Source organism: Rattus norvegicus, chromosome 19 (assembly GCF_036323735.1).
Source record: "Rattus norvegicus strain BN/NHsdMcwi chromosome 19, GRCr8, whole genome shotgun sequence".
NCBI lineage: Eukaryota > Metazoa > Chordata > Mammalia > Rodentia > Muridae > Rattus > Rattus norvegicus.
The window spans coordinates 50,924,384-50,952,298 of NC_086037.1; the positions used below are offsets into that span (position 1 = coordinate 50,924,384).

The 27,915-nt window shown below is 44.5% G+C and overlaps 2 protein-coding genes across 16 annotated transcripts in view; one reads left to right on the plus strand and one right to left on the minus strand.

Annotated features, from left to right (window-relative positions):
* Positions 1-20,609, plus strand: part of Nfatc3 (nuclear factor of activated T-cells 3) — a 74,529-nt gene extending 53,920 nt beyond the window's left edge. For 3 of the 12 annotated variants that reach the window (XM_063278127.1, XM_063278128.1, XM_063278136.1), the window contains 3 exons: positions 7,218-7,347; positions 16,771-16,839; positions 17,942-20,604. In XM_063278127.1, coding sequence (XP_063134197.1) covers positions 7,218-7,347; positions 16,771-16,839; positions 17,942-18,053 — 311 coding nt within the window. In that variant the 3' untranslated portion in view covers positions 18,054-20,604. 12 annotated transcript variants of the gene reach the window in all.
* Esrp2 (epithelial splicing regulatory protein 2) lies at positions 20,018-27,536 on the minus strand. Of its 4 annotated transcripts, XM_063278034.1 has the most exons (16): positions 27,169-27,535; positions 26,757-27,071; positions 26,530-26,658; positions 24,988-25,101; positions 24,767-24,881; positions 24,366-24,464; positions 24,094-24,148; positions 23,914-24,024; positions 23,709-23,841; positions 23,587-23,629; positions 23,157-23,458; positions 22,845-23,057; positions 22,544-22,742; positions 22,226-22,412; positions 21,778-21,943; positions 20,464-21,697 (listed from the first exon to the last, which is right to left on the minus strand). In XM_063278034.1, the coding sequence occupies exons 2-16, from the start codon at positions 26,952-26,954 to the stop codon at positions 21,608-21,610; spliced, it is 2,154 nt and encodes a 717-aa protein (XP_063134104.1). In that variant the 5' UTR covers positions 26,955-27,071; positions 27,169-27,535; the 3' UTR covers positions 20,464-21,607. The 4 variants fall into 4 exon arrangements, with proteins under 4 accessions (NP_001100893.1, XP_063134104.1, XP_006255558.1 ...); NM_001107423.1 differs by having other exon boundaries at positions 20,018-21,697; positions 26,757-27,185; XM_006255496.5 differs by having other exon boundaries at positions 23,914-24,021; positions 26,757-27,536.
* Between the last annotated feature and the right edge of the window lie 379 nt (positions 27,537-27,915).

Below are 27,915 nucleotides of genomic sequence, written 5' to 3' on the forward strand. Positions count from 1 at the left end.
TGTGAATTTCTGTTGTTTTTCAAGACAGGATTTTACTATATAAAGAGTGCTAGCCTTGAGCAGAGATCCACCTGCCTTTGCATCCCAGCTACTAGGAGGGATGAAAGGTGTGCACTTCTATACCTGTCCCATGTGTCTGCTCTGGAGATAGAATTTTTTTGAGCCTTTCTATGATTTTAAGGCCAGCCTGGTCTACAGGGTGACTTCCAGGATAGTTAGGGCTACACAGAGAAACCCTATCTTGAAAAATTCAAAAATACTTGGGGGGGAAAAACCCAAACCCCTGTGTTATGCTGCATTGTGCTCCAGATTTTGAACCAATTGATATATATTAAAACATGATTTTTATAATGTAGAAATAATCACAGTTATATTTTAAATGTTTAAATTAAGATTATTTTATTGTGTAAAGGTATCTTTTACTCATCTGAAGTAATTATTATCTTGGAGCTTACTGCTAAATAAACCCACCCTTTCAAGCTCTTTCTGATGTCTGACTAGCTGGTTCAAACTGGGTTCTTCTAGCTTTCTGACTGAATTGCTCTCCTTGGCCTCACACTCTAACTGTAGCTATCTATCTAATCTTCTGGCTCCTTCTCATTCTCTGTAAAACTGCCCTGGTAAAATTGCCTCCTCTGCACCAACTGACCTGAAGTCAAGAACAAACTCAAGTCCACTGCACTGCGCTCATTGCACTGACTCCCAGCTCAACTCTGCAGACTGCCAAACTCAACTGACTGAACTTACAGAACTGCCCTCCAAGTAGAAGTCACTTTCAAACATCACTGCTCCCTTCTATACACTAGCCTCACTTGCACAGTTTGAGATTAAAGGTGTGTACTAAGAGCATGTTTGTTTTCCAGCCAGAGGGATTAAAGGTGTGTGGTCCCTTGCCAGAGCAGCCATGTTACTGGATTAAAATTCCTCTGCAGTATTATAAAACTGGACTTTTAGTTCAGACCTTTAATTTGTGATTGTGCTAAATTCTGTTTCAAGTATCCTTTTAGTTTTTTCCTCCCACTTGTCTTCCTTTGTTCTTAGATTAACAGAACAACAGCTGCAGCTCTTCCATCAGAGAAGAGGCTGCACATTTAACATAGTTCAGACTGCTGCTGTGGTGAAACTGCCACTGCCACTTGCTGGCTCTGTGCAACAACATGCTGATCCTGAATGTAGGTCAGTTGCTGATTTGACAGTTAACAGTCTAGATATCACTCACTGCTTCAGCTCTATATGTACTAAGTGTTGACAAGTAGGTGCTTGCTGGGTTTGTTTTCCTTGGTTGTTTAAATGTAGAACCTTGCTTACAGCCCAGGCTTATCTTGAATTCATAACTATCCTACCTCTGGCTTTCAAATGCTGAAATTATAAATGTCTGTGACAATGCCTGGGTTAACAGATGTCTTTTAAAAGCAAAGGAGTAATAAACACAAGGGGTATAGAAGACTATTGTGGAGGATGAGTAGAAAGGTCAGTGTTTTGGTGCATTTATTGGATAGTAGGTTCGCTGGTATTTCTTGCATTTACTACATTTTTATGTATTTGTGTATATGTATATGGACAGGAAAGTCCCTGGAAATGATTGTAGAGGTCAGAGAATAAGTTATAGAAGTCAGTTCTCTTTCAACCATATGGGTTTCAGGAATCAAACTCAAGTTTGGTAGCTAGTACCTTCTAAGCCATCTTGCTGACCCTAGGTAATTATTTAATATGTACTTAATAGTTTATTTAATACTCATTTAATTTATTTAATATTTAATATGTTTTATTTAAAATTTAAATAATAAAGCAGTGTTTATATTTATATAATAAAGGAAGCCATATGTAGCCAATAAGGAGGGGATATCATCAATGATATATATAATTACTCCATTTATGAGTTCTAGGGGTTATAGGAGGGTAGATAATATTGAACTTTTCCTTTAACTGAAATACTAGGACCTCTGTTGGCTACGATGTATCATCAGCCTTCAAACATATTTATGATGAAGACTTTTAAAGGTGGAAGAACTAATAAAGAATGCTGCGGGGGCTGGAGAGATGGCTCAGTGGTTAAGAGCACCAGCTGCTCTTCCAGAGGTCATGAGTTCAATTCCCAGCAACCACATGGTGGCTCACAACCATCTGTAATGGGATCCGATGCCCTCTTCTGGTGTGTCTGAAGACAGTGACAGTGTACTTGCATATGATAAATAAATAAATCTTTTAAAAAAATGAAAAAGAAAAGTAGTCTGGGAATATATAGCAAAAGATTCAGAACCTTAAGATTCTAGCACCCTGGAATATGCAGTAAGAAAAGGTAGTTTCAGCTGGGTGTGATCGTACACACCCTCAATCCCAGCGTTTGGGAGGAAGAGGCAGAAGGATCTCTGCCAGCCTGGTTCATTATATAATGAGTTACAGGACAGCGGGGCTATACAATAAAAAGACCTTGTCTAAAAGGGAGAAAGGAAGCAAGCAAGGAGGAAAAAAAGAAGAAAAAGAAAGCAAAATTAACTTCTAGATCCAGTGAAGAAATATTTATTGTTATTTCAAGTGAGTTTATGTATCTCCAGAAAAACAATTTAATTGTACCCTCTCTTTAAAAAAAGAAAATGCTGCATATAGTGGCATGCACATTTTTAATCACAGTGCTGGAGAGGCAGAGGCAGCCAGATCTGAGTCTGAAAAAGGTCTGGGCTACATAGTGCATTCTAGGACACCAGAACTACACATTGAGACTCTGTCTCAAAAAACAAAACAAATCAAAAAATTAACTTTTGTATGTGTGCATTGTTTTGTCTGCATGTGTGTCTGTGTACCACAGTGTGTCCCTGGTATCCTCACATTCCATTCCTTGCAACTGGGGCTACAGATAATTGTGAGCTGCTATATGTGTGCTCGGAATTGAACCCCAGTCCTCTGGAAAAGTAGGCAGTGCTATTAACTACACAGCCACCTCTCCAGCCCCAGTTGGAACCTTTTTCATAACAGGATATAAAATGTAAATTATTAGGCTTATTGGTCTATACCAATTCATTCATTGATCAGAGAGCTAAGCATACTTACAGTGTTCTGTGACTACAAATATTATGACTGGAATTTGAATCTAGCTTTGTATAAAATTTAAATACGTTTGCATGTGTTTTAAGTAGTTTCTAAAACAGCTTTAATTCATTTCTTGAGATTCTGGATTCTGTAAACATAAGAGTAGGTTTGTAAAGTCTGCTCTAGGTAAGATAGAAAAGTCAGTTTCTTAAAAGCTATGCTATTCTATTTTACAATTTGTATCTTTTCAAATTAGATGGATTTTTTTCATTTGTTGTGATCATTTAGATTTAGTTATTTATTTTATATATATGAGTGCTGTCGTTGTCTTCAGACACACCAGAAGAGGGCATCAGATTCCATTACAGATGGTTGTAAGCCACTATGTGGTTGCTGGGAATTAAACTCAGGACCTCTGGAAGAGCAGTCAGTGCTCTTAACCACTGAGCCATCTCTCCAGCTCCCAGGTTCTTTTGTTCTTATACCTTTGGTAACATTTCCTGTGTGGTTGAAGAAGGCTGGAGAGATAAAAGCACTTCCAGAGAACCCAGGTTCAACTCAGGTGGAAAGGATCTGATGCCCTCTTCTGGGCTCCTGGAGCACTGCATGCATGGATCATACAGACGTTCAGGCAAGCTCGCGCTCTCTCTCTCTCTCTCTCTCTCTCTCTCTCTCTCTCTCTCTCTCTCTCTCTCTCACACACACACACACACACACACACACACACACACACACACACAATCTCAAGAAGAGATACCTCATTTACACCTGAGCATTCAGCAGTAACATTCTTCAACTTGTTATGAGTTATGAGTTTGCCCTCCCTCAGAAAAATCCAAAAAGAGTGTTTTAACAAGTGTGAGGAATTGAGATATCAAAGTTGTTAAGGATAATTTTTGCAATATTATCAGGAGAAACCAATCTGGAAAAAAAAGCCTTTTGCTTTTGTAAGATATGCCAACATAATTGGCCTCATCTGTTACAGTGAATCAAGTACACATTAGGTAAATCCCAACTAATTCTCAGTTATCTAATTTTCAGGGTTTTGGCCCATCCCAAGTAGTTGAACTGAACTCCTTGGAACTTTGTGTGGTTTGAGCAATACCTTCAGAGACAGAGGGACTCGTTATAAGCAGGTTTGAGAGGATGTAACTAGGCCACTGGATGAAAAAGCATAGGATCAGTAACTCTCCTAACTTGCATAGATACCAGACACAAAACAGGGTAGCATTTAAAGTTGTCAAGATTTTTCCCCTTTGGCTACATGTCTCTTCCGGCTGTGCTTTCCCTCTCCCTGCTTTTGGCTACCTTCCTGCCCGCCAATGTACAGCAGCCACTGTCATGCTGAGATCATCTCTAGGCACTGGAGAGTTAGGCCACTGAAAGGCCAACTCATGTAGCCCACAAGTCCACCCACAGCTCTACCACTATGTGCTTTTGTAGCCTGCAGTGCTGCTTGTTTTTTTGTTTTCTTTTCTGTTTTTGTTTGTTGTTGTTTTTTCTTAATGTAAAGCAGCTAAACCCAAAGCAAAAATGGGAACATTCTCTTACTCCGCAAACCCTCCCATTTCTTCCTGAAGTAGCCAAACATTGTCTTTTTCTTCAGGAAACCAAGGCCATGTCTCTTGAACATAATCTAAAAACTGATGAAGCTACAGTGCTGCCATTCTACTTCTGAGGTTTCCCCAAACCTCCTGGTGTACTGACATATAGCTCCTAGCTATAGATGCCACTTGTTAGTCTGCTGTCCCAGTGTTTTATACCTAATTGAAATGTGCTCCCCTCTATTCCTTTATTTGTTCCTTTATTTTTATTTCTTCCCTGTGTTTATTCCATTGCCTATGTAAGCATGCTTCTTACAACAGCATTCTTCTGTGTAACCAGTAAGAATTTCCTGTAGTTGTGTGTCCATGTTCATGTTCCTGATCAGGACCCCATCCTGGTGCCACTTTATTGGGTCCTTGCACAATCTAGGGAATTGACGTGGCTGGGGCAGTAGAGGAGTGAAGAAGTGGCAAACATGAACACACAGGAAAGCTGGGGTTGGGTGGACTTGAGCTCTCTGATAGAGAAACCTTAGTACTCCAGAAACTCAGCATTTTATTGTGTACTATTGAGCAAAGAGTCAGTGTTCTGGTACACAGCTGAATTGTCAAGCTGGGTTTAGCTAATAATCTCAGTAGGAGCGATCTCTGTAGGGGAACAGCTATGGTGAATATTTTCCTGTTGGTGCCAGTGGAAATCAGAAGAGGGTTTAAGATGCTTTCAACCTGGAGTTGCAGGTGTTCCTTTGCAAGAGTGACAGGTGCTCTTTACCATAGGACTGTCCTTGAAATAGCTATATAGCTGGGGCTGGATTTGAACTCCTGATCTTTCTGCTTTCACTTAGTAAGTGTTGTTACTAAAGGGGATTCTATAGTTTTCTTATTTGTTTTGTAGTGCTGCAGGTGGATCCCAAGACTGTGTGTGTGTGTGCGCGAGGCAGTTGTCTACCACTGAGTCACACCCAACCCTCTTACAGTGTCTGTCTGATTTTGATCCTGAGTAATGCCTTGCAGTGAGTTAGGAAGTACTCTGTTCTCTTTGATTTTTTTTTTTTTTTTTTTTTTTAAGTAGGGAAGGTGAGTGAAAATCACTCTTATTTGATCAAGATTTATTTGTACTTATGTGTTGGTGAGTGTGTGGGTGGGTATTTGTACATGGGAGTGTACAGGTGCCCTTGGAGTCTAGGTCCCTGGAAGTGGAGTTTTTTGTTTGTTTGTTTGTTTGTTTGTTTTCTTTTTTTTCCGGGGCTGGGGACCGAACCCAGGACCTTGCGCTTCCTAGGTAAGCGCTCTACCACTGAGCCAAATCCCCAACCCCTGGAGTTTCAGGCCTGATAGGATATGAGAATCAAATTTGTGTCCTTCCCTAGAGCAGTGTGCTTATGACTGATGAGCCATCTTTTCAGTCCTGAAGTTTGTTTACTATAAACACTGCTTCGAGGAATTAGAAGGATGTTTGGAAGACTGCTGCTTTCTGCAAAGCACAATCTTGAAGTAATGCCAATTTAGCCAAGTCCCAAAAGGCCTCAGTGTCTGCTGACCTCTTCGCTTGTTCCTCTACTTCTAATGGATATGTTGATTTACCCACAGTCACACATCCCACTTTGAAGTCCATTTTGGAGGATTACTTTTACAACAAGGTCGGGCACTCTCAGGGTACTTTTAATTGATCTCTTAAAAAAAAAAAAAAAAAAAAAGAGGGGCTGGGGATTTAGCTCAGTGGTAGAGCGCTTACCTAGGAAGCGCAAGGCCCTGGGTTCGGTCCCCAGCTCCAGGAAAAAAAAAAAAAAATAGAACAACAACAAAAAAAAAAAAGAAAGAAAGAAAAAAAAAAACTTGAGGCAGTAAAAAAAATTACAGAGTTTCTGGGGTTTGTTTTGTTTTTAACTCCCTTAAGAGAGTAAATTACTACAAATTGGCTCATCTTATGTTTGCTCAAGATAAGGGTATTAATTAATGTTTATGGATGCTGCATACAGATCCTTTCCTTCAAAAGTTGAATTCTTGTGTTTGAATTTATACAGTAAAGGCCTGGAATCGTTCTTTTTTTTTTTTTTAAGATTTATTTATTATATATAAGTACACTGTTGCTGTCTTCAGAAACAGCAGAAGAGGCATCAGATCTCATTATAGATGGTTGCTAGGATTTGAACTCAGGATGAGCTCTTAACCACCAAACTATCTCCAGTCCCTAGAATCATTCTTATAGGTCAGAGAAACTTCTTATCTTGTGAACTTCTTATCTGCTATGATATTTAAAACTGAATTTACATTCTTAAAGCCATAAAATTATAACTCATTTAAAAACATTACCTTTTTAATTAAAAATCATCTATTATGCCTGGCAGTGGTGGCAAATGCCTTTAATCTGAGCACTCAAGAGGCAGATCCAAGTCAATCTCCAAGTTCTAGGACAGCCAGGGCTACACAGTGAAAGCCTGTCTGGAAAAAAGAACAACAAAAGAAATCATCCATTACCTAAACTATCTGGACTCCAGTATTAGATTGTCTAGTAAATGTGGGGAGCCATTATATGTAACAGTAATTGACAAGGAAAAGAGAATTTAATTCCTCTTACTTAGGAAACAAAACAGAAAACAGTACTGGGCAGTGGATTAAGTTCACCCTCTGGTTTGTTCCATTCAGTAGTGATGTTGTCTTCTTTGACACAGACCAGTTTATGTCTGACTTGGAACACCAGCCATCAGGTTCAACAGAGAAATGGCCTAATCACAGTGAGTTCTCATGTCCAGTTCCTTTCTGGCGAATCTAGAGGGTGAGTGTTGATTGAAATGTGTCATTGTTCTTGTACACTAGTCTGGTATTTGCATGCCATGGCTGGATTTGCATGTGCTACAAAGGAGGGGTATGCACAGGCATCTTCTTGGTAGGCCCTTAATGTCTTTGTCTTTGTAGGTGCACTTTCACTCTTACACTAAGGCTCCCACACCTGATCTGCACAATTTAGTTCTAGGGTTTTTTGTTTTTGTTTTGTTTTGACAGGGATTCTCTCTGCCCTGGATGTTCTAGAACTACTCTCTGTACACCAGACTGACCTGGAACTCAGAAATCACCTGCCTCTGCCTCCTGAACGCTGGGATTAAAGATATGTGCCACTACCACCGAGAGTTTAGTTTTAATGAGAGGCAAGTGTTTAAATAGATTTGTTAGAACAAAGGAGACTTACCAGTACATATAAACCTTATTTATGGCTCATGTACTGTGTAAGTTTGTTTGCTAGGCTGGTGAAATAACTCAGTGGGTAAAGATACCGGTCTCTGGCCTAGCCTGAGTTTAGCCCCTAGGACTCATGTGGAAGAAGAGAACTGACTCCCTTGAGTTGTTCACTAACCTCCCTCCATGAATGCACTGTGGCATGAGCACATAGATGTGGGTTCGCATGCACACGTGCACACACACACGTGCACACACATGCATACCCACATACAAGTTTAGTTGCTAGAGTATTAAGTCTATACAGTTCTGATCAAATACTCCTAAGTTAGATACAAGACTATATGGAATAGAAATAAAACAGGAAATTGTGTCCAGTTTTTGGAGATAACCTAGAATATTTATCCTTGGTCTGCCTTTAGACCCACATTTGTCCTACTGTAGTTCATCTGTGGCTCTACTTGGAAGAATTCCAAAGCCATAATAACAGCATAGTTTCTGTGAAATAGTACCGAGACCTTTGGCCTCAACCTCAGTGCTGTCTAGAAACAGTCTTCCCTCACTATTAGATCAGCTCCTTTTTCCAGTTCTGTTAAAGACACTCAAAGAATGTGGGATAGCATCGTGGTGAGTACCCATATTCCCAGGTACCTACTGAGGAGGCTGAATAAGAGATTCTCAAATTCAAGGACCCTCTGGGAAGCATAATGAAAATGTCTCAGAGTTAGGTTTTGTTTGTTGTCATCTCCTGCACTCTTTCTTCTTCTAGGACAGTCTTCCCATGTAGCCTTAGGTGGCCTGAAACTTGCTATTTAGATCAAACTGTCCTTGAACTCAAGAGATCTGCTTCTGCCTCCACCTCCTAATACTGGGATCAAAGGCATACACTACTAAGCCCCACCCAAAAAAGAAAATTATTGCAGTGCTTGTCTAGCACGTAGAGAAGTCCTGTTCAATCCTCAGTGCTGGGGAGAGGGGAAGCATGTGATAGAAAGATTCCAATGACCTAAATGGCATTTGCATTTGATTTTCAGATTGTTCTCTTTTATGCATATGAGTATTTTGCCTGCATGTATTTCTGTGTACCACATGTTTGCCATGTGTGCCCTTGAAGGCCAGAAAAGTGCACTCCTTCTGTAACTAGAATTATAGACAGTGTCAGTGCTATTAACATATATGTAGAAAAGGCCTTAGATGGCATGATTAATACTCAGGATTTGAGGATTTTTACAAAATCCTATTTTTTGATCTTGCTATGTGTACACCACATCTGTATGGTTATCTTTAGAAAACAAAAGAGGGCATTGTGTCCCCTGGAATTGTCATTACAGGTGGCTTTGCACTACCACATGGTACTGGAAATGGAGCCTGTTGCTCCATTGCAAGAATGGTCTATACTCCCGAGCCTTCTCTCCAGCCCCAGTGTTTTAGGAGTTTGAGGTCTCTTGATTATCAGAAAAAAACCTTAGAACCCTGGATTTCTGGCTTCTTTCAAAAGCTAGGACTACTCTGTTGTCCCATAATTCCTGTCTAATTGTGATAGAGACAGAAGTGTTAACTAGAGGAGGATGTGTGCCTTAGTCAGTGTTACAATTGCTATGATGAAACACCATAACCAAAGCAACTTGGGGAAGAAACGGTTTATCTCACTCAGAATTTCATATAACAGTTCATCACCAGAAGCGGTTAGAACTAGGAGGAACTAAAGCAGGGACAGAACCTGGAGGCAGGAAATGATGCAGAGGCCATGGAGGGGTGCTGCTTGCTGGTTTGCTCTCTGTGGCTTTCTCAGCTTGTTCTCTTATAGAATCTAGGACCACCAGCCCAAGGGTGACTCCACCCGCAATTGACTGGCCCCTTCCATTTCAATCACTAATCATGAAGATGCCCTACATGTTTGCCTGCACCTTGATTTTTGGTAGCATTTTCCCAATTGAAAAAAAAATAATTCTAGTTTGTGTCAAGTTAACAGAAATCACAGTATGGAAAACTCTACAGAATTATAGCTAGAGGACTTTAAATAATTTAGTGTTGGGAGTGGTTGGTTTGTATCTTTAATTCCAGCCAGCACTCAGCAGGCAGAGTTAGATTGATGGATCTCTGAGAGTTCAAGGTCTGCTCGGTCTCCATAGTGAGTTCCAGTTCTAGCGTTTAACCCTATGTTCTTCCCATGTGTAGATCAACAATTTGTCATTAATGATGTTTATCACTAGTTATGTTGGTTTAAAAAAAATGTATGTGTGTATAGTTAGCAGAATGGTAAGAACACAGAACAGAGACCAAACTCATTCAAATGCTAAACTCTGGGCTGGAAAAATTGCTCAGTGGTTAAGAGCACTTGCTCTTCCAGAGGACCTGGGTTGGGTTCCCAGGATCCACAACCTGCACTTTTACCACACAGGTGCTAAACACACAGATTCAGGCTTTTTTAAAAAAATGTTAAGCTGTGAAAGAATTAGGTAGAGATGGGAATGTGGAAGCTAATGTTTCGTTTTGTTGCTTGTTGCTTGAGATGCTGATTTATCCAGATTAAGCACAGAGAAGATCCAGGAGTGTAAATGATGGTGATTAATGGAAAGTAGATTAATAGAGACGGGTCTTGCTAAGGAGCTGGCAAAGGAGTGCGTGGAGTAGAATGAATTATATGATTTATACATTTAGCTACAAGAGTAATTTTGGGCTAGCAGTAAATGAGATCAGTTAAAGATAGACTGACTCTTCTTTGGGGTTAGGGATGGGGCTCACCTAGCATGCAAGAGGCTCCTAAAACTCATAGCAAGAGTTTATGGAAGCTTCTGAGTTCCATGCCTTAACCCAAATTGAAAAAAAAAAGGAATTACTTTTCAAATTTCAGTTTTCCTTGATAGGCAAGGGTACAAGCCAATACTTTAATGTTATTTCATGTAGTATAGTAGTACCATGTATCATGTAGCATAGTCTCAGATTTCCTCTTTGTAGAATGGGCAGTTGGTTGTTTAGTTTGCTTTTCAAGACAGGGTTTCTCTGTGTAGCCCTGACTGTCCTGGAACTCACTCTGTAGACCAAGCTGGACTCGAACTCACAGAGATCCCCCTGCCTCTGCCTGAATGGTCCAAACTGACTTGTGTTTTTGTTTTTGAGACAGGGTTTCTCTGGGTAGCTTTGACTGGCCTTGAACCCATTCTGTAGACCAGGCCGGCCTGGAACTCAGGGATCTGCCTGCCTCTGCTTCCTGAGTTCTGGAATTAAAGGCATGTGCCACCATGCCTGGCTCTGACTTTCAACTCTCAATCTTCCTACCTTTTGCCTCCTAAGAACAGAATGGCATCTTTTTGCGGGGCACAGGGTCTTACCATGTAGCTTTAGCTCACTATGTAGATCAGGCTGGCCTCTGACTTAGAGATCTACTTGCCTTTGCCTCCTGTGAGCTGGGATTAAAGGTATATGCCACTAGCCAGGTCAGAATGAAGTCTATTTATTTATTTATTTAATATATCCGAGTACACTGTCACAGTCAGATCCCATTACAGATGGTTGTGAGTCGCCATGTGGTTGCTAGGAATTGAACTCAGGACCTCTGAAAGAGCAGTCAATGCTCTTAACCACTGAGTCATCTCTCTAACCCTAGAATGAAATCTTAACCATTAGTATTAGTATTACATCTCCCTTAATTAGTTGTGAAAAAAAAATAATGTTGCACTTTTTCTTTATCTAGTATTAGACCTAGTGTAAAAAGTGAAGGTTATCTTCTGGTCCTTGTGCATATTTTCAGTGTATTTTATAGTTGAAAGCCTTATAGAGGTCAGGATTTTGTAGAGTTTTTAAGGTTTTGTCTGTTTATTTTTATGTATATGAGTACTCTGTCTGCATGTATGCCTGCATGCCAGAAGGCATCACATCCCAGTGTAGATAGTTGCGAGCCGTCATACAGTTACTGGGAATTGAACATAGGACCTCTAGAAGAGTAAGCAGCCAGTATGTTGTTGTAAAATTATATATATATAAAAAAAGGGGGTTGGGGATTTAGCTCAGTGGTAGAGCACTTGCCTAGCAAGCGCAAGGCCCTGGGTTCGGTCCCCAGCTCCGAAAAAAAGAAAAAAGAAAAAAAAATGCTGTCTTTTCCCCCCACACACTAGATCCAGCACCGTAGTGCCCCAAGATAAGATATTTGGTAGACATCTTCATCTCAGTCAGCAAAGCTTCTCACCTGCTCTGTTCCAATCCCATATCACACTGCCAATGTCTCCTCTCTGAGCCATCAGCAATCTCTCTACCCATCTAGTTCCCAAGGCAGGCTTCACCATGCCAGAAATATACATCTCAATTCCATGGCAGCCCATTGTCTCCACCACCACAAACTCTCTTAAACTTAAATCACCATATGAAAGAATACAACACAATAGCCTCTGATCCAATTGATAAGGTATAATTTCCCACCTAACATACAAATCCCTGTACACATCCATCCCTTAAGAATATTCATAACGGGCTGGAGAGATGGCTCAGTGGTAAAGAGCTTCGACTGCTCTTCCAGAGGTCCTGAGTTCAATTCCCAGCAACCACATGGTGGCTCACAACCATCTGTAATGGGATCCGAAGCTTTTTTCTGGTGTGTCTGAAGACAGCTACAGTGTACTCACTCTACAGTGTACTCACATACGTAAAATAAATAAAAATTAAAAAAAAAAGAATTAGAGACTAGGGTGGGAGAGATGGTTCAGTGGTTAAGAGCATGCTCTGCTCTTCCAGAGGTCCTGAGTTCAAATCCCAGCAACTACATGGTGACTCACAACCATCTATAATGGGATCTGATTACCTCCTTTGGTATGTCTGAAGACAGCTACAGTGTACTTACATATAAATCTTTAAAGGAAAAAAAAAATAGAGACTAAACAACAGAGCCAAACCATTTCTCAAAAAATATTTTTAAAAGGCACTGGAAGGTAGGGGGAGAAGGATCAGTTGCATGCATAGCAAGCTTGAGGCTGCCCAGGGTTGTAGGAGACCCTGTCTCAAACAATAGAAAAGAACAATAAAAGAAGGGATGAAAGTTTAAAATGTTGAAAAAGCTTAGGCTGATTATCTACTTAAGACACCTACTTAATGCAGAACTTTAATCCTAGCACTTTGGAGCCAGAGGCAGGTTGGTCCCTGTGAGTTCAAGGTCAGCTTCCTTGACATAGCAAGTTCCAGGGCAGCCAGAGTTACATAGACCCTAAAAGTAATTTAAAAATAAATAAACCTCCATATTCTGTGATGCCGTTGTGGTGTTGAGCTTAGTGTCTGCTTTGAGATGTGTTCTCACCATGGAAATGCCTGGTCTGTGACTGGATTGTACACCAGACTGGCCTTGGATTTAGAGATTTTTTACCTGCCTTTACCTTCTGAATGTCAGGATTAAAGGCATGGGAGTAATACTTGGCCTTTATTCTGTTAATATTTGTTGAACTAGCATAATAGGGAGCCCAAATTGTAATGAATTAATTAGATTAGGACTCTCTGGTATCTCCTAGTAGTTCAGAGATGAAGACTCCTTTTGATTTCTTATTTCTCTTTCTCCCAAGTTCTATCAAGGCAGTTACCACTTTGACTAAATCTTAATCCACTGAAAGGAGTGGAAGGGAGAAGAGGAAAGCCAGGCAGGTAATGAGCAAGATAGACTCTCCTTTATTGTCATATTACATTAGAGAGACCTTCACTAGCTACAAGGGAAGCTGAGAAGCACTCTGAAACTGGATTGCCAAGTGACTAGCTAAATAAACTTCAACTACTAGTGAAAAGTGCATGGTGCTGCACGTGGTAGTGCATACCTTTAATCCCAGCACGTGAGAAGCAGATAAGGTAGATTTTTGAGTTGGAAACCAGCCTGGTCTACATAATGAGTTCTAGGGCAGCTAGGGCTATGTAGAAAGACTGTCTCAATAAACCAGACAGAAAAGTATTGAAACAGCAGAGATATCCAGATACCTGCTGAGTATTTTAGAAATTATTTTTGTCTTTAGCTTGAGAAGGCACATTGATCAGATTTTAATAAGTTAACAAAAAATATTTTTTTGAGACAGTCTAATGGTAGATCAAGCTATCCTTAACCTCCTGACCCTCCTGTGTCCAACCTAAATAGTCTCCCCATATCCCCTCCTCCTTGAGACAGGATGTCTCTAGTATGTAACTCTAGTTGTACTGGAACTCACCATGTTGACCAGGCTAGCCTAGAGTTCACAAAAGATCCACCTGTCTTCCTCTGCTGGGATTAAATAAGAGTCCAAATAGAACCCAAAATCCATTACAAAGATGAAAGAAAGGCCCTTTGAATCCATCCTTTACACCATCCTGGCCAAAAAAGGGAGAAAAAATTATCTTGACAGAAGGTAGAGGCAGGAGTGTCTCTGTAAGTTAGAGGTTTGCCTGGTGTACATAGCTGACTCCAGGACAGCAAGGATATACAAAGAGACCCCATCTCAAAAACCAAACCAAGCCAGGTGGTGGTGGTGGTGCACTCCTTTAGTCCCAACACCCCAGAGGCAGAGGCAAGCAGGTCTTTGTGAGTTTCAGGATAGCCAGAGCTGTTACACAGAGAAACGGGAAAAAAACCCAAAAGCTTCCTGAGTATTTGTATATTTGTGAGTGTTCCAAAAATATATACCCTGGCCACCTTCACCTTGTTCCTCCTCATCTGGTTTTGAGGGGTTTTGTTTGTTTGTTAATTTGTTTTTTACCATACCAGTTATTGTGAAATATAACTTTGAATCCCTTTGCATGGGAAATATCTTTAAAGGAGAGGCCTGTGACTACATAACAACCTGTTCTGCTATGTAGGACATTTCAGAGCACAGCTAATTTGGACATTTCCTAAAGAACATTTTATTGTTGTCATTACTGTTTTGTTTTGTTTTGGTAACTGCAGATACTGTTGGTGGTTTTTACTTGTGTTGTACTGCACAGAGAAAGTCAGATGTTGGAAGTTAAGAATTGTGGGCTGCTAAACTGGGCCAGATGCTATGACCTACATAATCTGTTGGCACTGGTATTAAGGGATGTTGCTTTTTATTTGGGCTTTAGTTCATTTTATTCTTCAAAGGGGAGAAAATGGCCAGACATGGTGTCCCATACCTTTGAGCAAGAGGCTGGTGGATATCTGAATCCAAGGCCAGCCTGATCTACACAGTGAGACACTGTCTCAATAAATAAATTAATACAAGAAGGAGCTGGGCATAGTAGCACATACCTTAATTCCCGCATTCAAGAGTCAGGAGGATCTTCTGAGTTCAAGCCAGCTTAGAGAATTCTAGGACATCGAGGGATGTATAGAGAACACCGAAAACAAAGAAGAAAATTGTATAGTAGGGATCTAAATATCTCTTTTGCCATCGGAAAATGGCAGAAACATGTAAAAGTATCTTGTATAATTTGTGAACTATGATACGAATAAGTGAATGAATACATATATTCAAAATGAAGTGAAAATTGAAATTGCATCTGGGTATGATGCTTGTAATCCCAGGAGAGTGGGGGAGAGTGAGTTTTGAATGTATGGGCAAGGAGAGAGAGAGGGAGGAGAGGGGGGAGAGAGAGAAGGGGGGAGAGAGAGAGAAGAGTGAGTGAGTGAGTTAGTGTTGCTCCTCACTCTCCACCTTATTATTTATTTTAAGACAAGTCTTTCACTAGAGAGCATCCTATGGCTGAACTCAAATCAGCTTGCTTCTTCCTCCCAAGTCAGAAGTAGTTTTTTTCTTTTTCTTTGATTTTTAATTTTTTTTTTTTAAATTTTGTGTACATTGGTGTTGTGCCTGCCTGTCTGTGTGAAGATCCCCGGGAACTGGAGTTAAAAACAGTTGTGAACTGCCATGTTGATGTTGGGAATTGAACTTAAGTTCCTTTGGAAGAACAGCCAGTGTTCTTAAGTACTACGTCATCTCTCCAGCCCCAGAAATAGTTATTTTTTTTTTAAGGTCTTTATTTTGTTTTTATGTATGCGAGTATACTGTTGCTCTCTTCAGACACACCAGAAGAGGGCATCACATCCCATTATAGATGGTTGTGAGCCACCATGTGGTTGCTGGGATTTGAACTCAGGGCCTCTAGAAGAGCAGTCAGTGCTTTTAACCTCTGAGCCATCCCTCCAGCCCAGAAATAGTTATCTTACAAAGGAAAATTATATGGGTTTATTTTTTAATCCAATTTCAATGGAGCCTTTAAAATTTTAAATTATTTCTTTATGTGTATGAGTGTTTTGTCTGCATGTATGTATTCACATTATATGCACACCTGGGGAAGCTGGAAGAGGGCATTGGATCCCCTGGAACTGAGTTACAATGGTTGTGAGCTGCCATATGAGTGCTGGGAACCAAACCTGGGTCTTCTATAAGAGCAGCCAGTGCTCTTAACTGATGAATCATCTCTTCCACTTCCAGGAATGGAATCTTTAATTGAAAAGAAAGGCTAGGCATGGTGGTAGATACTTATAATCCTAGCAGTCTGGAGACTGGAATAGAAGGATCCCCAGTTTAGGGATCAGTTTACTGTAGCCATCAGTAAGACCTTGTCTGCTAACACAAAACAACCCTAACTCAAACCCTCACCGTCCATAACAAAGCAAAAGTGAGACAGGAAATGCTGTGAGAACAACTCTGTTGTGTTTTGTCTTCTTCTTTTCTCCTTTCTTGTTGGTTCCTCTTATTGTTTGTTTTAGGGGAGGATGAGGAATCACTCTCTAGCCCAGCCTGGCCTGGAGCTCCCTCCGTCTGTCTGTCTGTCTGTCTTCCATCTGTCAATCTAGTTTGGCTGCCTGAGTGCTAGGGATTACACGTGTAAACCACCACACTCAGCTTTCTTACTTTTTTCCTTTCAGATGGAAATTTATGGCATTAGCCTCACAGACATTGTGCTTTCTGAAGTATTGGGCACATTAGAGAAAGCAAGAGCCTATAATCAGACAGGACTGCCTATACAAATGCCCCACATAATAAAGGGTACAGGACAACAAAGCACCCCTTACAGCTTGGTGATTTACTCTGGCTAAAACATTTCTTTCACCTTATATTCTTAGGTGGCACTGTGGGAAACCAAAAGGGAGAACTTTCCCAGAGGAATTCAAAGTAGGAAAAGTTAGAATAAGGTGAATATTTACTTTTTAAAGATTTTGGAATATTTTTATGTGTATGGGTTTTGCCTGCGTGTATGCCTTGTACTACATCCATGCCTAGTACCCTCAGAGGTCAGAAGGATTAGAAGTTGGATTAGAAGTTACCCCTGGGGTTGGGGATTTAGCTCAGTGGTAGAGCGCTTGCCTAGGAAGCGCAAGGCCCTGGGTTCGGTCCCCAGCTCCGAAAAAAAAGAACCAAAAAAAAAAAAAAAAGTTACCCCTGAACATTTATTTTTTAGAGTACCTGTCAGCTCTGCTCTGCTTGTAACATGAGCTTTTGGAGTGAGGAAAAGAATGTTTCTGTGGGAGCTAAGGGGATAAGTCAACAGTAAAGAGCACTTACTAGGCAGTCGGGGCACATGCCTTTAAAGATGAATTTATTTCCTTTATGTATGTGAGTGTTCTATCCACATGTACACATACATACCAGAAGAGGACATCAAATCCCGTTTAGATGGTTGTGAGCAACCATATGGTTTGCTGGGAATTGAACTCGGGACCTCTGGAAGAGCAGACAGTGCTCTGTAGTGCCAGCCTGACCTACAGAGCAAGTTCCAGGACAGCCAGGGCCACACAGAGAAGCCCTGACTCTAAAAGCAAACAAAAAGATCACCTGCTGCTCTTGCTGAGGACCTGGATTTGATTCCCAACACCCACATTGTGGTTCACAGACATTTGTAACCCCATTTCTAGAGGATCTCTTCTGACTCCAAGGGCATGAAAGTGCCTGGTCTGCAGACATGCATGCAAGCAAGACATTCATACACATAAAATAAAATATATCTTAATAAAAGATTGCCTTATATAAGAAATACTCAAGTTAATAAAAAAAAAAAAAAAAAAAAAAAAAAAGATTGCCTGTTCTCAGCCATTACTTTTAACGTCCAAACTGAAATTAGGGGGAAGAAAGGGGAAAACTTCAGCCCCTTGTCATCTTCAATGTCAATCAGCCCTGGAGCATGTAACCATCTACCTTTATTCAAGTCCATTAGAAGGAAAATGTCTAAGAGAGGAAAAGAAACCCTCATATGATATTCCTTTGAAGTTGCTAACCACTCTTCCTTTTCTTTTTTAGTGAACGAGATTATTGGAAGAGACATGTCCCAGATTACTGTTTCCCAAGGCCCAGAGGTGATCAGAGATGCCCCTCTCCCAGGTCCGGAGTCTCCAGATGTTATGAGCTCTAACAGTGCTCAGTGAAGCTTTGTGCCCACCACCAACTGCTCTGACTGCTTCTCTCCTGGAACTTAAGTTTCCAACCAGACTTCAGAATCTGTCGCAGAAGTTGGATTCACTGTGGGAAAAGCAGCATTCCTTCACCTTAAGCCTTGGGCAGATTTTGTAAAGAACAGGAACAGCATCAGCTGTTTAAGCTGTGGGAAATGAGCTTTGCTTATATATATATATATATATATGTATGTATATATATATATATATATATATATATATATATATATATATATATATATATATATATATATATATATATAGGATACTTTTATATGATGGGTGCTTTGAGTGTGACTGCAGCAGGCTCTCTCTCAGAGGTGCTGCTCTTGCAGGTGACCTGGTTGCATAGCTAGGATTAGTAATTTGTACTGCTTTCTGGTCATTTGAAGAGCCCTTTAGTTTTGATATTTTTAAAGTAGAACTTTTGATAAAATCTTCCAGATGCAGACAAAAAAAAATTATCCTAAGCCCACACTTACACCTCAGAAACTTAGCATGCATCCTGAAGCCTTTCATAGATTCATAGGAAAAAGCCAAATGTAGCTCACGCTCTTTATAAAATAAAGTGTTGGGTAAATTGAGAAGACCATTCCATCATTGAAGTTGGGATATGATACATTCCAGAGCGTAGCCTTTTGTAACTTAGGTAGCTATCAGGCAGTTTTCCACTAGCAGTTCCTCCATGGTCAGGCTTTTTCTTCCCTCAGGACCTTGGGTAAAATGGTCATTCATAAGGTGAATTTCAAAGGTAGGGTTTTAGCTTAGGTGGTTATTTTCTACCTAACTTTTTAAGTGGGAGTCTCTGCCTTTAGTCTATAGCCATTGAAGCCACTGTCCCACTAGTTTAAAGCTTTGCAGGTTTTTTAACTCCTTGAGGCCAGGCCAGCAGTGGAAGGAGCTAAGTACGAGTGAGCTGTGTAATAGGAGAGGCAGAGAAAATAAAATGCAGGACTCCAGTTGAGAAAGGCCTTAAGATTTACATGGCCTGTCAATAGCCTGCAGTGATTCTGTCCCATGGTGTCCTGGCTATGTGACCTATAAGCCAGCCTTTCCTCCACAAGGCATTGAGACACATCCAGAAATAAGGTGGCATCATAGACCTGTCCTACACCAAAGACACAGTGGTGCTGCTGCTGCTGCTGGTGAGATCGGTGTCCAAGGCAGGGGCCAGCAGAAATTCCAGCCTGCTGTCTACCAAAGGACTGTTCTCAGACCCTGCCTTTACCCTTCCCTTTTAAAGTCCCTGAATTTTACAGTTTGTTTTCAAATGAAATAGTGTACTTTCATTCATTCAGGAAGCAAATTGAGTGCCTATGAGACGTAATGTTACTCTAGGTGACTGTGACCCTTGATGGTAGGGGCCTTCTTTACCAAGGCTCTATCAGCCTAAGCAGGAGCTGGCCTATTGCCTACCAACCCTAGTAAGCAGGGTAGGAGGTACTGATTCAAGATGAGAGAAGTATATGTTTGTTTTTAACACAATGATTTGCATTTCTCCCCTAAAACTATTTAAAGAGTCTCATCAGCAAATTGCTCTGGCCACTCTTGCAGCTAGATATTTTCCAAATTTCTCTGAAAGTGAATTTTATTTGTGACTGTGGATAGTGACATTTGCTTTAGAAGCCCGATGGTTGGTAGCCCACAGCCTCCTTTCAAGGGCATTGGCCTCTCAGGTGAACTTGCAGACTTGGCCAAATTTGCTTCCTCTTTCCCCTGGGGCAGTTGCCTCATATGGGGTCATTGCAAGACCCCTCGGGGTGCTGCTTTGCTGCCTTCAAGAATAAAAGCCTCTATGATCCAGACTTGCTATGCACCAAATTTTGATGCCTTTTAAATACCTTGATGCCTGTAGCATTAGAAATGCTTTCCTATTTAAAACAGGTTAGATTTTAAAATAGAGCTTTGTATTCTGTGTAATGGTTTTATATTAGCTTTGTATAAGCTTTCATGTAAGAGTCATATTTTTTGGTTTTGTAGATAAAGACTTAAATTTTTGTGCAAATTAGTGGTGGTAAAGCACACATCCATTGGACTATGCAAATTGATTTCTAGTAGCAGCACTGAGCAACTGGGCATTTGCTAGCACACACCCTTTCCTCTCACCTGTACTAGAACTTGGGTTGAGGAATGAAGGAGCAGCCTTCTGTTTACTAGAAAAATGTTTGGGTTCACATGTGGTGCTGCTGCCCTGGGTACAACCCACCTATACCCAGGGCCAGCCAGTATCACCAGACCTCTGCTGGGCCCAGCCACCAAGCCCAGTTTTTAATATGTAGAACACATGGGCTCAAGTTGAAACCTTGTGTTTTATAGAACGGATGTGTAGGTGAAGAAATTGGATTTTGGTTATGTTTACAGCACTTGGGATTGTGTTTTCTTGTACATTTTGTATTTTAAAATCGTTTATAGGAGTGCAGTGCTCCTTATACAAATACAAAGGGAAGATGAGCCAGCAGTTCAGGCTCCTCCTCAGTTACAGTGCTGAAATAATAAACAGTGACAGATCAACAGTCTCTCTCTTCTTCTCCACCTGGGGCTGGTGTGGAGACCTCGGCCAAAGCTCTGTGGCTTTTTAAAAGTCCGCTTGACCAGGAACTTTCATTTGCTTTACAAGATGATAAGAGTTCAAAATTCCTTCTAAGGCTTGAGTTCGGTGCCCTTTTAATCTGTGCAAAGGACATGTCATGGTGTTCTGGACAACTGGTCTTCCAAGTGTTGAGAACAAAATTTGGCAAAGTCCCCTTTATCCTGAGTTTGTATGTGCTACTTGCCCTCTGGTATTCACTGGGGACAGTGCAGCAGCACAATCTAGAATACCTTGGGGTTTTGTTTATGGTGAGGGCTATACAGCCATGGCTAGTATAATGCTATGAATTTGTTATGTAGAACAGACTGGATTTGAACTTGAGGCAGTCCTCCTGTCTGTGCCTCCTGAGTGCTGGGGTTACAGGCATGAACTGTTCAGCTAGTGGTTTGTCATCCCAAACTCCTTGGGCCTGGTTGGAACGGGGCCACCCCTGGCACAGGAGTCCAGGCATCCTGAGGTGAGTGCTGACTGGATGCCTTCCTGCCTCCTGGAAGGATAGGGACAGCAGACAATCTGGGCCTCTGGTCAGGCTCAGGTAGACTCTTGAATCTCAGGAGTTATAAATATTAAAGATAGCAGGCCTAATATTTTAAAAAGAAACACAGGCCTGCTATGCACCCTTCAAACTCAGTATTTGAGGGCCAAAGACAGGTGGAAGGTTTTCTGGCTGTCACATCATCAGGAATAGAGCAGCCCCATCACACCCCCAGCCCTGCCTGTAACGTAGCCATCATCTTTAGAGTAAGCAGGCAGAGAAACAAGGGTATATGGGAGGAAGGAGAGTGGTGCTGAGCTTGGTCTTTTCCAGGTGACTTTGAGAGCTTTGACAAGCCAGAAAGAAGCCACTGGGTTGAGAGTACTCTGGACTCAGGAAAGGCTTGTTAGCTGGGAACGTCAGCTCATCCTGCTTCCTGGTTTCCTCTTCTACAAACACACCCACTCTTTAGGGGCTTGTAACACAGTGCGAGGTGGGTCACCAACAGGCACGAGAGTGGCGTAGTCATCAGGAGCCAGCTGCAGAAGTGATACATATTTAGGGGTTGGAGCTCCAGGCTCAGCTAGGCCCTCGAGCCCTCCCTACAACACAACCTCACCTGGTAGGCTTGAAAGACACTGAGCAGATCCTTCATACCAGCTGTGTAGGGGACCCCCTGCATTCGGACCAGGGCTCCTGGCTGTGACAACATTGAAGTGGGTGTGGAGGCCAAGGCAGTAGGAGGTGTGGTGAGGTAGCCCACAGTAGTGGGAGAAACTGGGGGGCTAGGGTAGGAGAGAAAGGAACTTAGTCATACATCCCATCTTCAGCCTAGACCAAGACCATCCTCTCCTGTACCTGTGCCTTGTGTTTGATCCTTGGTACTTTCTGAACTCTCTGCCTCTACAGTGATACCCCCAGTCTGTCAGCCCACACGCGTGCCTCGCTTCCCATCTCAAAATGAATTCTGATTTTTAACAGATCTTGGATTATCTGGGCCAGAAATGAGTCAGGATCTTGCCCCAAGTGGTGACAGGAAGTCTGAGGCTGCCTGAGCAGCAAGATACCTGGGATAGTAGGCAGTGTAGTTCATGTAGAGTTGAGTGGCTGGCCCTGGGTAGTAGGCAAGAGGAGTGGCAGCAGCAGGTACCCTGGCCGCTGGAAGCAGTGCAGAAGAGGGATACAGTGCTGTCGTCTCTGTGGGAATGAGGGCTGGGCTAGCCTGGAAGGTGGCGTAGGTAGGTGGTGAGAGGCCTAGAGACAAGAGCACATTTTAGAGAGTCCGTAGTTACCCTGGTTAGGGTAAGTAGGAACAGAATAGAAAGTGGTAGCTTAGAACAGCTTGGTTCCCACATGCTTCTTCCTCTAGCCCAAGAAGCACTCACAGGGCAGTTTGCAGGGTGGAGGGGACAGGCCGCTGCGGCTCAGGGAGCCCCCCATCAGCACACGGCTCATCTCCTCTGTAGAACAAGGGACTACTTCCACATAGCGTTCTTTCATCACCTTCTTGTGGCAACGCTGGGCAGCAGCCAGAGCACGCTCCACTGACATCATCTGGATGAAGGCATCGCCAGATGGCCGGCCCTGTGCACAGCACCTTGTAAGCAGTTTGTCACATACAAAAGTGCCTTACTCTTAACATGTCCTTTCCTACCATGTAGATGCCTTTCCTAACAGTACTCTCACCTGCTGGTTGAGCACCATGTGCACACCATGAGGCCGAATGTCAGCTGCTGCCTCTCCTAGAAAACTCAGAATGTCTTCAATGGTGGCTGTGTAGGGGAGGCCTCGAAGGCGTACACAGTCCCTTCCAGTCCCACCTGCCAGTGGAAAGGGAATGGGCAGCAGCGGAGCAGTCAGTGTGGGAAGGAGTGGACTGGCTGCATAGCGGTTAAGGACCTAGTAAGAAAGGCAACAGGTTTATCACGCTAATTGGAGGGCCCAAGGCACATGCTGAAGAAGCAGCATATTGGGGCAGGAGGATCCTTGAGTGCTCACCTGCTGCACCTCAGCTGCAGTGCTCCTGAAGAGTTCAATGTATCGCTTACCCAGCATGCCTTTGTGCCTGCGCAGAGCAGCCTGTGCTAGTTCCTCACAGGCAAAGAGAGCAAAGGCATCCCCAGTAGGCCTGCCATCAGGGTGGCGCACAAAGAGCAGCCCATCAACACCCCCAGTCACTGGGCATTCTGGCCCCAGGAAGTCTAGAACATCTGCTGGCCCGGCTGAAAAGGGCAGTCCCCGTAGCCTCAGGATCACTTGATCTTCCCGTGATAGGAAACGGGCCACCTCTAGTGATGTGCCTAAGTTAGGAGGATAGGAATCCCTTGCTGGTTTAATCCTTGTAGCATAGAGAACCCACAAGACAGTGTGGGGAATGGAATATAGATCAACACAAAAGAGAACTAGGGTCTTCTGTGGGCACACTCACCCCCTGCAATCTTTACAAATTCCTCTCCCGTGGCTTTATACACCTGCGGGTATAGAAAGCAACCCATAGGTCTCAGTTCTCACTCAGCTTTGCCCTGCTCCACTTCCAGCCAAAAGTCCCACCTCAATATAGCGGACACCCATGTGGTGCTTGTGTCTCTGCAGTGCTAGGTCCCGCTGCTCGCTGTCCTCGAATCGGATAAGGGCCTCACCATTTCTGCGGCCCTGGGCGTTGAGACAGAGGGCCACACCACCCCTGTGGAGCCAGTGTTGTTAGTGCCTCCTGGGTAGGCTTGCCTTCTTACCCCTCCCATCCTGCCACACCCACCTGGCAATGTTGAGCCCTTTGAAGAATCGAGCCACATCCTGGTCTGATGACTGCCAGGGCAACCCACGGGCCCGTACTACAGTCTCATTGTCCACCACATCAGCCTTGCTGCTGTGGGGGCAGGGCACAGGGTCAGAGCTGTCCAAATATTGTCACCCCCATCCCTGCTCCCACACTCACCAAGGCCCCGTCTCATATTTCTGCTTTACTACCTCTGGCTTCGAGAACAAATGACCTAAGAGGAGATGGCATGGGGTCAGCAGAGTCTGGTGGAGGAAGATCCCCACCAAGCTCTGCAAAAATAGGACAGGTGAGGGGATTGAGGAGGTGACGGAGGGGTTTCCACCTTGTGTTCTCTTAGAGAAGGTCACAAGTCTGCAAGAGGACTCTGAGGAAGTCATGGGCATTCACCTAACCCTGACAGTAGCTTACAAGCAGGGCAAGAATCTTACCATTGGGCCCTTCAAGTAGGTGGAGAATGACCGCTACCATAGTCTTCACTTCCCAGACCCCAAAGTCATCTTCTGTCGCATCTGTTTCTAGTCCCAAGTCTATAGGCAGAGATGTGACAACTGAGGTTCAGGTCCATACATCCCACATCACCCCTAAACACCCGCAGAATCCTGGCAAACACTAGTTATGACCCAGTTCATACATGTACCTACAGGTCCTCAGACCAAAACAGACACGTCCACATTCCAAATGTATCCCAGCATAGATGCAGACATGGGCATCCTTAAGAATGAGGTCAAAAACACAGACTTGCCTATATTAATACAACCCATACAGCATCGTGCACATGCTTGGACATATTAGTCACCCCTCCACCTTAATTCTGATGGGTCACAGATACCCTGTGCCATGGTGCCCACTGTGAGGTCTCTGGCGGAGCAGGTGCTTGGGTGCTGCACATGGAATTCTCTGCGGAGGTCGTAGAAGGAGAAGAAGGTGTCGGGAAGCACCAGGTTCTGGGAGCACATGGGAGTGGGGATGAACAGGTAACTAACCTAAGGTGTTTACAACAGGGGCCTTGGGAACCCAACCATACCCATGTGCCTGCCCTCAATGGCATACCTTCCTGGAGGCCTCAGGATGAAGAACCTGTCGCAACAGCTGCTGCCCATCAGTGCAGAGCACATAGGGGCCCCCGCCCAGCAGGGCCACATCCCCGCTCACCAGCTGTGAGAACTGGGGACAGGGAGTGGAGACTCAGACATAGATTCCCAGCTAGGCAGCTGAAACTGGGGGTAGGAGGAGGGAGGGACTCAGGCTGCAAAGCTGGTTTAGCAGGATGTTCAACCCTACTCTGCCTGGGAAGTAGAAGGCCTTGCCCTAAATCCCAGGCTCCTAATCCCCACCCCTGCCCCAGTCCACTGTCACCTCCTCTAGGCTGAATGAGAACAGTTGCACCTCACCCAAGCCCCCATCAAACACACTCCAGGAGTCTGGAGTCGGGCCAGAGCAAACACCTGGTGGAGTGAGGCAAGCAGGTGGGGAAGGGAGGGACAAAGCAGGTTAAACCTGTCCTGGGCACCACCCTCAGACAGGTGGGGGAGGTTCACACCTGCCCGAGGGCCAAAAGGCTCATGGTCAATGGCAGCCCCGCCCCTTGGTCTGACCAACCCAGGAGCAGAAACACCAAGGACAGAGCTTCATACTTGGACACTAGCAGCAACCTGAGCTTTGACCCCCACCCTATCGACCAACTGGCACTGAACTGTTTGCTCACAGAGGGGGTGGCACTCTGAAGGCTATCCAGCACGATTCTGCCCTTCCCCTGGCAATTCTGTGACACTTTTCAATCTAAGGCCGACAGAGCAAAGCACCCAGATTTTCTACAGCACCCTTCCAGGTGAGCAGTAGGCCTGGAGCCCTTCTGTAACAGAGTTTAGATTCAGCATCTGAATGTTTCCTCACTAAAAACCAGAGTTGGAAGAGGTAAGAATCTATGCTTCTAAAGGACTTGCACTCATTACAACTCAGTCATGGGGTGAGTGCAGCAGTGCAGACAGGGAAAATAGTGAGACTCATTCCCACTGGCCAGGGCGCGCAAGGGGTGGGGGTTAGGTGGTGGGGGGAGGGTATGCCCCTGGGCTTTTGCGCTCGGCGGCGGGCAGGTAGCCCCTAGACAGTGTACGGGCAGCACCCACCCACGCCTGGCCAGTCGACTGGGACAGGCCTAAACCAGCCGCTCTCACCTAGAGGCGTCTGCCCCTGAGGCAGACACCGCCCGACGCCCTCACTCCAGCCGTTCCCAGGAGAGCTGGCGGCAGAAACCAAGTGATCTACCGCCAAACCTAAGCCCCTCGACCCTATTTCTGAGGCGTCCTCTGCTGGCGGGGAGTGGGAGGGAGAGGACCTAGGGGGTGGATTCCTCAGCCGCTATTGTCAACTCCCGCAGCAGGAGTGGATGCCGGTAAAGGTTGAAAGGTAAGGAACGGCCTAGCACACGTCCACGCGGTAGTCGCTCAAAAGTTTCAAACAAGACCCTGTCCTACTGTCCCTGCCAGTGGGTCGGGTCGCTCCGGGCCTTGACTCCTGCCCTCCCCCTCCCACAAGGGGGTAGTGTCCCTGCCACACCGCAGTTCCACCACCCACGCGGGCCCCCACGCTCACCTGCTGCAGCACCTTATCCAGAGACTCCGCCCGCGCTAGGCTGTCTGCGCTGAGTCCGCTCGCCTCGCGGCACTGTGGACTCAGGGCAGCCGCCTCGGCGCGAACTAGCGACTTGTGTAGTGTCCCCACCTAAAAGCACCAGGGGTAATCCAATGAGACACTGTGCCTCACAGCCCCTGAAGCGTCCTGAGCGCCCCCCCCCCCCCCGCCACCTCTTTCCAACCTACCTGTCGGCTGCGCGGCTCCACCACTTGCCAAACTAGGAGGATTAAGTCGGTCTCGTCGGAGCCTAGGTCGGGCCCCAGCGCACCAGCAGTGGCCCCGAACAAAACAACCAGCGACTGGGGTTCGGGACAGGGGTCGGTGGAGGAGTCTACTGCGGGATCTGGGCCCGGGGGTGGGGGCGGTGGCGGCGGTGGAGTCATGGCCGCAGAGGAAGGAGGCGCTCGGCCACACACACGCGGACCGACGAGGCGCACGCACGTACCGACCGACAGCAGACAGACGAGCTTGGGCGGGATCCGGTGTGTTGGGGGCGGCACCTGCGGCGGGGTGTAGTGGGAGCTGCAGAGACCCGCCCGCCGTGCCCTTTGGGGCTGGGCGGTGCAGCAGCGATCCCAGCCTACTCCGGCGAGTTACCTGCGGCCCGGAGCGCCACGTGATCAGGGCTGCTCCGGGAACCTCGAGGGAGGGCCAGAACCCTGCCCAGGAGGCAAGAGCTCACTTCTGCCCGGACGTGAGCTGGGAGGCTGGAGTCCCACCTCTTGCTGCCGTCCTGTGAGACTCCTGGGACAAGTCCATTTTTTTTTTCTCTTACTTCCTCTTCAGCAGGCACTATGAGTCCTCCGCAAAAGAATGTGAAAGATCAGAGGTTTTTTCCATTCCGCCGGGGTCATGCGAGACCCGCGGAAGTCAACAGAAGGCAACCTAGGGACTGTAAGGGTCGCGACGTCTGGCTTGAGGTTAATGGAAATTACAAAGGGTCAAAAGCCGACAGTGAGCGCTACCAGGTATCCACTGGAAGGCGGTGGGAGGGATCGGGGGTGAAAGGGAGGGCGGTGAAGATCAAGGGTTCTTGGAACTGTGGGAGGTCACTAGAGATCACAGAGAAGGACGTGCCCATACAGGTGTTAGAGTCGGGTCGGTGTAGTGGGAGCAGTGCAAAGAGTGAGTTACTCTCGGGCCTTGATGCCAGGGGAGGAGAATCTCGCCGCGAACTTTAGAGGTAGGGGTCTGGAAGCTCAGCCTACCAACCCCACTTGGGGTTTGCCTTCTTATTTTGATCTCTCTTGGGTGATAGAAGTGTTGTCTGGCTATTGAAAACACTCCGGCAGGTACCCGCTAGCGTTGGGCTGTGTACGGGAATCTGCACCCCAACCCAGTTCA